General features: G+C 32.1%; 1 protein-coding gene across 5 annotated transcripts in view; it reads right to left on the bottom strand.

Annotated features, from left to right (window-relative positions):
• ASCC3 (activating signal cointegrator 1 complex subunit 3) overlaps nucleotides 1–13,177 on the bottom strand; it is a 332,274-nt gene that overhangs the window by 127,161 nt on the left and 191,936 nt on the right. For all 5 annotated transcript variants that reach the window (XM_067702481.1, XM_067702479.1, XM_067702483.1 and 2 more), the window contains 4 exons: nucleotides 6,800–6,919; nucleotides 3,913–4,077; nucleotides 2,130–2,216; nucleotides 1,092–1,268 (listed from right to left, as the gene is read on the bottom strand). In XM_067702481.1, the coding sequence (XP_067558582.1) occupies nucleotides 1,092–1,268; nucleotides 2,130–2,216; nucleotides 3,913–4,077; nucleotides 6,800–6,919 (549 nt within the window). The remainder of the gene's footprint in view (nucleotides 1–1,091; nucleotides 1,269–2,129; nucleotides 2,217–3,912; nucleotides 4,078–6,799; nucleotides 6,920–13,177) is intronic.

Raw genomic sequence — 13,177 nt, 5'->3', positions numbered from 1 at the left:
GGGGCTTCCCTGGTGGCGCGGTGGCTGGGAGTCCGCCTACAGATGCAGGGGACACGCGTTCGTGCCCCGGTCTGGGAGGATCCCACATGCCGCGCAGCGGCTGGGCCCGTGAGCCATGGCCGCTGAGCCTGCGTGTCTGGAGCCTGTGCTCCGCAGCGGGAGAGGCCACAGCAGTGAGAGGCCCGCGTACAGCAAAAAAAAAAAAAAAAAAAAAATTCATTTAACACAAACATACTCTTTCTATATTAAGTCTTTGAGCAAAATTACAAACATAAAATACACAGTGGAATATTTTCTATATTTAAAATAAGATTAACGTTTTATTTCTCCTTAACCTAGAGGAGGTATTACTCAATAAAAATAATTTAAAAAGTATTCTTGATAAATAAAAAATATCTTTTAAAAAAGTATACCTAGAAGGGAAACCTCTCATTTGAAAGGTAAATACTGAAAACAAAATCTACTTTATATCATATAAAGGCTTGAATATTAAAAACATAAATATTACAACATTTTATACTACAGTAATTTAAAAAACTTAAACATTTAATGAGCTGTAATTTACGGATTAATTTTCCTTCAGTACTCAATTTGTAAGTATCGACAGTAGGAAAGAAAGATTACCTTTTTTATAAAAGATATATCATACTTAATATATGGTATGGGGTATATTTATTAAGCCTTGTTTAATGGTTAAAAACAATTGTTTATATTTCTAACATCTGGGGAATGCTACAAAGGTTCCACAATCTTTTCTTTTCACTTGAAATATTCTTGTACTATTGCCCTTCCTAAGTAAAAGACGTGAACTTTATCATTTAAAACAGAAAAAAAATCAGATATTGATATTTTTAAACTCTAAAATGTAAATAATAGCAACATCAAAAAAAGCCAAACCAACCACCAAATCCCACCCCTGTTCCTGATCTAACAGCATAGATGGCATAAAAAATGTACAAATTAAACAGTTCTAAGATAAAATGGTAATTTGACAGCATGTCACAATGCAATACATTCATAGTATAGCATGAATTAATTCCTTGAATCTCTAAAAGTAACCAAGGAAAACAGGAAGGGAGTAATATTCTTACCTGTGCAACGTATGCAGAATCTGATATAAGGGAGAAACTGTCCATCTCCCCTCGGCTGATATAAGTTTGTAGTAGGATGTTTATTTTCCCATAACTGTTCTCTACACCTCCAGGAGCTGAGAGTTCACAGAAGTTGTTTAATAAGGCATCTAACTCCTCTATTTCCTCTTCTCTGACCTGGAAGAATCAATGTTTTTATAGGATTATTTGGGCTGATTTATTTAAATTTTTTATATTGAAATTAAACCACATTGCATGTTTTCTAAAAGTTTCCATCTGTGATAACTCAAGTTTCCTTTTGTATACTAAAATAATAGCAATCTTTTCAGAGGTAGCTAATAAAATACAATGAAAAACTATCTTGATGCTGATAAGACTACATTTTACTATTCATCACCAATATTAAAATTGCCATTGACATATACAAATTTGATATGTCACAAAAATTAAGTCTTCTGACCTCACCATCCTTCAACTGATGAGATTTCATTTTTTATTTGACCAGAGTAAAACCTCTGCCCAAATGGATTAGGGCAAACTTGAATTATCTTCAAACGCATCCATTACAGTCATATATTTTTATATGGTATAAGGCATTCATAGCTTAAAGCTGTGAAGTACTATGATTCAAAGTATTAAAGTTTTCACTGTTAATAAGATTAAATTATAATATGGGTACAGAAATATTCATATCTAAGTTTGAATCATGCATGTCCTTTATATTTTCTTCAGCGAACCTTATATTGCAAATAAACCAAAATCTACACACTATATTCTCTGCTAGTTTCATTACTGCAAAACCTATTTAAATTATGTTTGATTTGTAGTAGAGAGCAAAGAATGAGGTCAGGTATGACATACTATCAAAATCTAGGATAGTGGACATTGTTGATAAATGGAAGAACATTGCTGGTACTCAAAATGTGAAGTGTCATACAGCTTATATTGTATCAGGAATAACAATTAATTATGAACTTTTATAAATGAATCAACACATATGTGTTATATGCATTTGATTTAAGCTTCAAGTAATCTTACCTTGATTTGATCAAATTCTTCAGCTTTGGAGACTATAGCAAAAATATCACTTTCTGTTTTGTGAGCATCAAAGAATTCATTGAAGGTCTACCAAAGTAAGTGTTATATTTGATTAAAATAGAAGGTCCAGTAAAATATTTTAAATTAAAAATGTGACTATAAATCACACATTCTAAGAGAACATCTGAACCCTAGAATATGCAGAGTTATAATGTCTGTAGCATACTGTTCCAAAATCATCATTTTAAACATCGTCAAATTTATCAAAGACTAAAAAACATTCCCCAAACAAAATTAGCTAGAGAAGACCTTTAGAAGCAAAAAGATTTATAAAATCAGTTAATGAAACTTACAACAGATATCTAAAACAATGTTCAGCATAACATTCTTGTCCTGGCTCATTTTCAGCATGGGCATATGTAAATCTGCACCATTCATCAACTTAAAGCTGATCATATATCACATAAAATTCAGAGAGGAATAACTAAAAATATGTAACTTAAGATTCTGGCAAATACATCACAACATTGCTAGTTAGGGCATACAGAAATTCAGGAAACTGGAAAGAAAAAAAATCAAAACAAAAACAAAGCTGAAGAAAGGCTACAGTCCCTGAAAGAGAGCTGCAAACAGGCTTAAGATGTAGTTTGGCAGCAACACACTACCAAGTGGACAAATGAGAAAGGTAACTTAATGGACAAAATGAGTTGACATGAGTAGGTGATGGCAGCAACAGAGGGAGAGGGAAAATGTTTTGGTTTGAGGAACTACCAGATCATGGTTGTGAGTCATATATGTTAAAAGACTTTGAAGAAACCTAAAGTGCTGTACAAACACAAGATTTATGTGTGGCAAGATGAGGAAAAGCTATTATGCATGTGAAAATGTTTTCTGAAACATGTTATCTGCATAATAAGCACATGTTAAATAAGTACAACACAGATTTCATATAGGCCTTGGTGTTCATATTTCTGAAGAAATTTCATCTTAGTGATTTCTATTACTTTTTCATTTAAAAAACAATTTTAAGAACAAAAATAAAAATGAACATAAAAAAATCAAACTTTCTCTCTATAAAAAGAGTAAAGAGTAAAAATTCACCTTAATCCAACTCTCTTCAAATTTAAGTCCTCTCCTCACAGGTAATCACTATTAAGTTTTCTCATGTATTAATATGTGAAGGTATATACGTAGGTATAGAAATACACACGAAGACAAGTATATATTCTTTAAAATGTAGATATTATAGTGGCTCCCTACCTTACATAAGATTACATTAAAAGGTAACAGGCAAGGATACAATTGTGTAGTAAAAATTACCTTTGAAAAATCTCTTCAATTATCCAAATAGTACAGCTCAGTGCCCTGATATTTTCATTAGTTTTTATAATTCTTTTTAGTCAGTGTTTCTCAATAACTTGCAATTAATTTTTCAACTTTTTATTCATTTAAATTCATTTATTTAGCCATCAGACCCCACTTTAAATCATTCAGGCACTCATTCCAGAGGTCTCACCAATGTGCTCAATGGTTTTAGGTTTGGGTGCGTCTACTGCTTGGGATATACTCATTGAATGGGATGGCAAGAAGGTCCTGAATATTTATAGTTCTATTTTTTTTCTTATCTTTACTGAGTGTATGTTGTTGAATTCATAAAAGTCAAATGCACTTTGTTCTATTAGTAGCTTTTGTTATTTTGCATGAATACTATATTTTGAAGTCTAGAAAGTATTTGCATGTAAAGACAAACATATTATTCTGTTTGTTCCACTCAGTATACTACCTCAATAGTGCTGTATTTAATATAGTAGTGGCTGGCAGTTCTACCCAAATCAGTTGAGGAAAAATATCCAGTTCGTTCCTCAAAACGAATCATCCGAGCTTTGTCTAGTTTCCGTCCAACTTCAATGACCAACTGTTCTCGATGCTTTGCTAATGTTGGGTCAATCTACAGGAAAAAAAAAAAACACTTGAATAATTCTTCAGAGAGTCATCATTTGCAAATGTATACCTGTTATGGAAATTAAAATTTTCTGTTGATGCTTTAGTTAGTATACATTTTTTATTATAATTTTAAAAGAATGCATTTTTTTAAAAGATAGGACATAATTAGAAAATACTTTATTCCATTAAGTAAAGAAAGCTTTAAAATTAACTAAAAATCTGTATATTATCTTCAGATAGTAATATTTTAGAATCTAAAATTCCTGTATAGTCTTATAATCGTTAAGATTAATAAGGATTAGGAATTAGATACACGAAAAAAAATCACTGCTTTCTCCCTCCCACACTAAAATAAATAAGAATTTAAAAATATCAAACCACAGTCCTATTTAAAGAAATGATAGTGAGAATGTTCTCCTCCGTTCAAATAAAGGTATACAAAAATAAATTAAAAGTCATCCTTTCAAAAGCATGGTTTTAGTGTTCTAGCAGTTTTTATAACTGTTGATGGGAAAACCCATTCTGCCTATAATGGTAATAGAAGCAAAGAGTAAAATCAATTTGACAATGAATCTCTGAATAGTTTAGAAATTATTACAGTATTTTTCTAAGCAGAAAGGACATTTAACAAAAGATATTAACAAACATTCCTGTTACTAAGATGTGTGTGTGTATATAAATATATGTATATAATTATAGCTATAAAGTGAAGTATGACCTTTAAAGGGGGGAGGGGGAAGTATAAAATACTTTAGGAATCAATTAATGAGTTAATACTCCTACCACTTGTTCTAACTTAGATTTTTATGGCAGCTTATTCATGCATCAAATATAGCTAAAATAAATGAGCAAATCATAATGAGACAAAGGAAAATCAACTGTAGGGAAATAAGATGGAATCCAGTCACATTAGCAAATACAAAAAGTCTTAAACACTTTCTGTAGGTAACATACTGTATATTTCAGGCTCATCTTATGAAACCATTTTATTAATCATATATTATTAAACCATTAAAAAGAATTAAACTACATGATCTGTGTTAATTCACATGAGTCTTGTGGCTACACATTCTTTCTGAGTAATAAAATAAAAACACTTAGGTCAAAAAAATAAGAAGGTAAGATTATCTGAACTGTGAAGGTTATAAAACTTTGTATCTCAGAAAGGAAAAAAACCCACATTTTACACTAGAAAATTATAAAAAAATGACTTCCAATATTAATCTGGTACGTAAACAAAAATCAACTGATGTGTTTATCTTGTCCCAAGATTTGATATGCCTTAGCCCATGAAAAAATACATGTTGTGTTTGGTCTTCCTTTACCCCTTCAGAATATTTTCATAGTGCCATTGACTCTTTTCACAAAACCCACATTTGTAATAAGAATAGCTAGTGCCGGGCTTCCCTGGTGGCGCAGTGGTTGAGAGTCCGCCTGCCGATGCAGGGGACACGGGTTCGTGTCCTAGTCTGGGAAGATCCCACATGCCACGGTGCGGCTGGGCCCGTGAGCCATGGCCGCTGAGCCTGCGTGTCTGGAGCCTATGCTCCGCAACGGGAGAGGCCACAACAGTGAGAGGCCCGCGTATATCAAAAAAAAAAAAAAAAAAAATGGGGAAGAATAGCTAGTGCCTTATTCTTTAAAATTTATAAAGGTACAGGTTACAATACACCTACATTTTATAACTGAGAGCGATCTGAAGATTAGCACAGATTTTAACTGAGAAGAATAAAGGTAGTTGAATTCCCCCATCTACAGTAAACCTAAGTATAAAAACCAAATGATTTCAGATGAACAGCTTCATAACTAGTTGCTGCTGCTATTTTTCTTCTTTTTTTTCCCTCCTAAATCTTAAGTTTCAATTTTCCCATGGTCAAAGTTACTGTATATGAAAAGGAAAGATAAAAAAAAGATAGGCAACTGCTTTGATACAAAATGGAACACACACACACATACAAAATTATCATTATTAGTAAATAGAGGAAAACTATAATTCCAAGTTAAATTCAACTTCTTTGCTAATTTTGATTTAACACTAATGAATATCGATATGATGGTGGTGAAATCGTATTTTCATTAGACAACAACTGGATTTTACCTGTAATTAGGAAGCATTTACAGGGTATAAAGCAGAGTTTAAAGAAAAGACAAGATCTCACAGAATCTGTAAGCTATGTGGACCACAGAGCTGTGAAGTTTATAGGAAGAGCTGTGACCACATGCATCTGATTCTCAGTCTATGTGCACAGCAGAACTGATCCAGCCTCCAAACTGTTAAGATAGTAACTCATTAATGCTATCTTTTAATTTAGCAACAAAGGCTTAGAAGGACTTGATAAGAAGAATATACTGTATATAATATAAGCCTATCATTAAAAGTGGTTTGTAAGTTTCCTCATGTCTGGTTTATTCTAAAAACTAAATTTGAAAAATATAGTTAAAAAAACATAGCAAGATACTAATATCAAATGGAAACTTATCTGAGCAGTAAATTGATAATAACATAAAGATCAGTGGAAAAGATATATAAAGAAAGTGAAATAATTACCAGGGACAAATTTAATTTTCCTTAGTATTTTCTAAAAAAGATTAAAGCTCTTTGTTTTTCTTCCAGGTACCTAAATCTTTTCAGATGAGCAGAAGTAGCAAATATTTATTCTCATATCATGAAAGGATTACAGAACTAAAAAGGAGGTCTGACTTTTTTTAGTAAATGAGTTTTCTACCTGATAAGCCTTGTGACTGATGCCATACACTAATGGATTTGCTCTCATCCGTACATAAAGATAAGTGTAACTTATCCACTTCACTGCTTCTTCCACATTAGTAACTGTTCCCAGAGCAATCTGCAAATCAAAAATATAACGAAAGTTAAACTAATGCGTTAAAGTTGAATATAAACATTACATCAAAGACCATTTTGTTGAAAGTTAAGTTTTTAAAATACATCATTATGCTGTATTTAAAAGAAAGTAAGCACAATTATTGGACATGATGTTTCTCCAATTAATTAAAAATCAGTCCTGCCTCATTTAATTGAGAACAGTACATTAGAAATGCTATATTCCCAAACTTTACTTATTATTATGGCATTTGATTAGTTTTCCCATTTGAATTTAATTCCATATAGTATTATAAACATTTTGGTATTCATTAATTTTTCTTCTTCATTTTGCTTCTTTTAAATTTTGGTTTCATTTTATGTGACAACATTACTGACAGTTTTAAATGTGACTGCACCACAATCAAAACAACATAATATTGCTGATTCTATCCCTCTTTGTTGTGATTTTGTATACTGTCATTACCAAAATCACAAAGAGCATAACATTAGTAGTTTTTTCCTCTAAAGATACCCATTTGCAGCATAGCTAGTATAAATATATAATATAAATACAATGGTAAATGCAGTAATTTTTGCATAAAACAAAATCATATTTTATTGGGATTTATACATATTAATAATATATACACTTTAAAAAGATCATACAAGAACAGGGAGTGGTTTTAATTTTTTATTGGTAAACTTAAAACAACCTATGGAAAAAACAGATATTTATACTTTTGAATTATAATAAACACGGTAATTCTTTAGATTATATTCTGAAAGAAAATATAATTTTTAACATAGCATTTTAATGTAGCTTTATAACATGCTAATTTAATGAAACCAAAGGTTAATTATTTTAAAACACAATAATAACATATAAAATCTGTGTAATAAAGGGAATTGTTAGAAAATGACCTTAAGCCAGAATTGCAGTGAAAAGTTTTCTTAAAAATACATTTCTTTAGCCACTGGATCTATATGCAGTCATTGTGCTTTTATACTTAGAGTGTTCATTTTAATTAACAAATTTATCCAAGTTGTGAAACTTCACAGTTGAACAATTTTTCCTGAATCTGTAACTGAAAAAAATTTTTTTAACCTCTTAATACTTTAATCAAAGGAGAAGTGATGACCCCCACCTAAATAACCAAATTTTAGGAGAAAAGAAGGAAAAATAAATCCCCTTATTTTAGTACTAAATAGTAAAGAAAATATAAACCTTAATGTTTGCTTTATTCCCATATTATAATTTAAATTCTGTATAACTAATTTTGTAAAATAGGTATGAGAATGCTTAGATATCTTTAGTTAGTTGAAGATGACATATAGCAATATTACACCATACTATTTGCCCTTAAAAAAAAAATGACCAAAAGTAAATAAATGGTAAGGCAGATTCTACTTTAAAAATTACACTATCTTGAAATACGTCAGACAGAGAAAGACAAATACTGTATGATCTCCCTTATACAAATAATCTGAAAACATCAAACTCAAACAAAGAACAGAAAGGAGGTAGCCAGGAGTTGAGGGGTAGGGGACATGAGGAGATGTTGGTTAAAGGGTACAAACTTTTAGGCATAAGATGAGTAAGTTCTGGGGATCTAATGTACAGCATAGTGACTGCAGTTAATCATACTGTACTGTGTACTTGAAAGTTGATATAAGAGTAGAGCTTTAATGCTCTCATCATAACAACAAAACAAAATGGTTATTATGTGAGGTGAAGGATGTGTTTACTAACTTTATTGTGGTAAACATTTCACAAATACATATGTGTGTCAAATTATTGCATTGTACAACTTAAACTTACAATGTCACATGTCAATTATATCTTCATAAAGCTGGAAAAAATAAATTTACATTAATGTACCTACAAATGACTAAACCACCCACAATATAAGTAAATACATTAATGTACTTACAAATGACTAAACCACCCACAATATAAGTAAACATACACTTCCTAAAATGTGAACTGTAAGAGTTTCCACAAAATAAAGAGCAACAAGAACTAAAATTTAGCTAAGGAGTTAGTTCTACAACACTTCCTAAATATTAACAAGTAACACAGTTAAACATTTTCTAGTCTGCTTAGGCAAAGGAAACTAGTTTGATGATATGGCTAAAAATCCGACAGTGTCCTCCATTTGTGATTCTATTATTTGACAGCACAATTGTGTTAATCCCCTTATGACTTATAGATATTTTAAAATAACACCACACAACTCCTAAGAGTAGAAAATTTTATAAAGGATAAAATAAAAAATCAGACTCAGTAAATTAATAATAATTACCTATTGCCAGGTAGTGAGAAGAATAAAGGAAAAGATGAAGTACGTAGGTACCAAAAACTGGATCAAGTAATGCAAGTCTCCCAAATGTTCACCAAAAAGGAAAAAACTACTCAGAAAAATGAATGTAAATTTATAATGGTACATTATATTGTGAGATTAATCTTTGAATGCCACCTAGTGACAAAAACAAAAATTTACTTGCAAATATTTGTGGTCTAGTGGCTACTTAGTACAGGAGCCTTTTATAAAACAAGTATTTTTCACAGTATCTCTCTGAAATTTATTCATTCATCTCAGTAATCATATAGGAAGTCAGTAACAAGACTGCACTATGTAAAGTATAAAGTACAATGGATATGGCAATAAATAGAGCATGGTTCCTGCTCTCAGGAAGTCTGTAGTCTTATAGGTGGTATACATGTAACGAATTAAGATGACATCTATGAAACCATTATCCACAGTGCCTAGGACATAATACCTATTCAAAAATGCTTTGAAAGAAAAACACCTAACATGTGAAACTTATAAAAGTGCCATTAGTATATAGTGTAATACAGCTTTACGCTCTAAGTAAAAGAGGGGGGAAAAAAAACTACCCCAAATCTGGTAATTTAGAAGTAAGGCTCAAAGTATCACTTTGTATCTAATTTACCTATTTAAACTTTAGTCATTAAGGTTATCTTAATTGTTTATTTGCATGTGTTTTTCAAAAAGTTAGTTGAAATCATATAAAACTAAACAAGCAAATATAATAATCATGTGTATATAAATACATATGTATACACAAACCCCTTTAGTAACTATGAAAACACCATTTATGCCACCATTCATTTACCTATTCCACTAAAATTTGAGTGCGGGTAGTAAGTATGATTGGGGCTGAGGATAAAGGGACTATAAGATAATGTAACTGCTACAATTCTGTACCGAATAACAACTTGGCACAGGTGTCCGTTAAATTTTCACAACAATCTAGTGATATTATTCCTATTTTATACATGGGAAGACTGGTGCTTTATAGGTGACGTGAGTAGAGTAAGGGACTGTCTAGAGCAGAAGACCTGTGCTGGAAAGTAACCAGAGCCAGAACTGGGAAGGTGTCAGACTGCTGAGGCCTTAAATCCAAGGACAAAGTGTTTGTACTATGTCCTGCGGAGATGGGAGGAACTCTGAATAAAGAATGTACGTAAGATTGTAGAAAGATTAATACATTTTAAAGTATGGACCATAGGGGACTGGCACAGAATAGGTAAGAAATTAATGTCACCTATGAGAGAACGGTTTCACAGGTGAAACTGTGAAACAATACCCAGTAATGTCTGCTGAATAAATTTTAATAAGCCTCAAACATGCTTCAGTGTTTCTCTCAGTGCAAAATTAAGAGGCTTTATACAGGGCTGGGACTTGTGAGCTTTGGCATTAATTAGCATTCAGGAGTCAGCCCCATTAGGCATCAATCAGCAAAGATGTCTCATAAAATGTCTGCATTAAAATGGTACCTTAATATGATACTTTCTCCAGTTCTTCTAAACTAGTGTTATTAAAGATATTAGTATGGGCAACATTCCTAATCTAACGTGACCTTGATGTTGATCACTGCTGCTGTACAGTCTTGCAAAGATTTTCGGAGTCTAAAGACTTAAAAATCCATTACCTTAAGAGCACAGCACACATTCATTTTATAAACTAATTTCACACTTGGCTTCCACAGATTACCAAATTTAATTTCACACTCAACTATAATTTAAGGGAGTTTGTTTCCCTAAGAAGAAAATTTACTTTAAATGGGAGCTAGTCTAGTAGACAAAATATGATAAAGAAATTTTAGCAATGGCTATACTTCACCATATTACCTAAAAATTTCAGGGTATATGTTTCATTATTTGAACGCCATTTATGGCATTAAATGGAATTATCATTACAGTTAGTTGACATTTCTGAAAATGACAAACCCTAATAAGTATTTTATGAATATGAGGTGAATCTATGGGCTACAATTGATTTTTAATTTCTCAGGGCTTGACCAAATAGTTTCATTTATTTTATTATAGTCCCTAAGAAAAAGAATTTCTTGAAGACCAGAGAAGTATTTTACTCACCTGTGTCTTCTGTATAAAAACATCACCATTTTGTGTTTAATTTACCACTTACAAAAAGCTATCAAGGAAAATAATTCTAAGTTTACAAAGATGTAGTCTTTCTTGAAATGCTTTTCTAGAAAAATTGTATAAAACAGCCTTGCTGGGCTTCCCTGGTGGCGCAGTGGTTGAGAGACCGCCTGCTGATGCAGGGGACACGGGTTCGTGCCCCGGTCCCGGAAGATCCCACATGCCGCGGAACGGCTGGGCCTGTGAGCCATGGCCATTGAGCCTGCGCGTCTGGAGCCTGTGCTCCGCAACGGGAGAGGCCACAACAGTGAGAGGCCCACGTACTGCAAAAAAAAAAAAAAAAAAAAAAAAACCAGCCTTGCTTTTTATTGTAAATCAGATAAATTATTACTACCATTTTGGAAAATATTTAGTCCTGGTCTTAGAAGAAGGCAAATGGTAGGTTGATTAATATAGAGAAATGTATTCACCTTTAAGTTACTATATTTTATATATCAGAAATCTAGGCTATAATAAGAAGACTAAGTTTGTAGTTAAAAAGACCTGCGTTTGAATACTAGCTCCAAAGGTTAGTACTTGAATGACCTTCGGTCAGTTACCTATCTCTCTGAGGACAATAATATCTCCTTAGTAGCAGTACTGAGAGAATATACAAAAAGCACCCAGCAGGTTTGTGCATCCTCAGTCCACTGAAGGATTACTATTACTATCTTTGTACATTAGACTAATCCATCATAGATACTGGTGACCCATGACCAAGACCTAATTATTTACACCATGCCATCATAGTAGGTAATGAGGATTGAAACTGAGATATATTTCCTTTGGAGATATGCCTAATATCATAATTCATTTCCTAATCATTTTCACTTTCTTGTAATTATGCTACTAGAAACCAGCATCTTTCATGATTTTTTTCTAACTTCCAACTAGATCTCCTAAACCTTACCTAATCTTCTGAACCCAGATTTACCACCTTCATGAACAAAGCCCTTCCTGATAAGCTGGGGCCAAAAGTATTTTCTCCTTCTACTGAATCCTTCTTTAGAACTTATTACTCACCAACATTATTGCACTGTGTTTTTGTGTCTTTTTCTCCCTTTTGGACTATATACTCCTTAAAACAGAGGAAACTGCATACTGAGTGTGTTTTTCATCCTCTAAAAAGACTTCTAAATAACATGAATAGAATATAAGTGAAATTTCTGTAATATTTCAGTTCAAATATTTCACTTATTCATTTATTTAATAGTTATATCCCACCTACTTTCAAAAATTGAGTCAACTTTAATGGTAAGAAGGGATATAGGAAAGAAGTAGGAAAGTGTTGGATGACAGAGCAACAATTAAAAATGCAGTGAAAACAGCAAAACCTCATTTGATTGTTTGACACACACTCTTAAGAATGTTCATCCTCTTTACCAGTTAAGATGTTATTTAGGCTTCCAGGGTCTGCTATTTAAATCTTAACACAATAATGGTGACTATACAAGTCACCTGTGACATTAATTTCTTATCTACGGAGACTTATTAGTGGAAAGTGTTATGTTTGTACCTCCAAGAAAAGGAAATAATTTTCTTTTTAGTAGTCTATTAAAATGTCAAGGTTTATCTTGACTGTGGCTTTTTAATGTAAATGTTTGAGCCTAACTGAATTCCTAACATGTGATGTCACTCAGAATTCTGATAGGGTCCAGTAAAATTTGGCCTTAAAGACATACTTCTGAAAATGAAAGGTATAACAAAAATATTATTTTACACAATGGCAGAAAGGTGGTCAACATAAGTTATTGTGATAATTTTATTTTAAGATCTTAAAGTATAGGGACTAAACTCATATGTGCTTGCTCTTCTCCAGAGTATTTACTG

The sequence above is a fragment of the Pseudorca crassidens genome, chromosome 13 (genome assembly GCF_039906515.1).
Source record: "Pseudorca crassidens isolate mPseCra1 chromosome 13, mPseCra1.hap1, whole genome shotgun sequence".
Taxonomy (NCBI): domain Eukaryota; kingdom Metazoa; phylum Chordata; class Mammalia; order Artiodactyla; family Delphinidae; genus Pseudorca; species Pseudorca crassidens.
The sequence above is the reverse complement of the archived record's forward strand: the minus strand, read 5'-3'. Positions and strand labels throughout refer to the sequence as shown.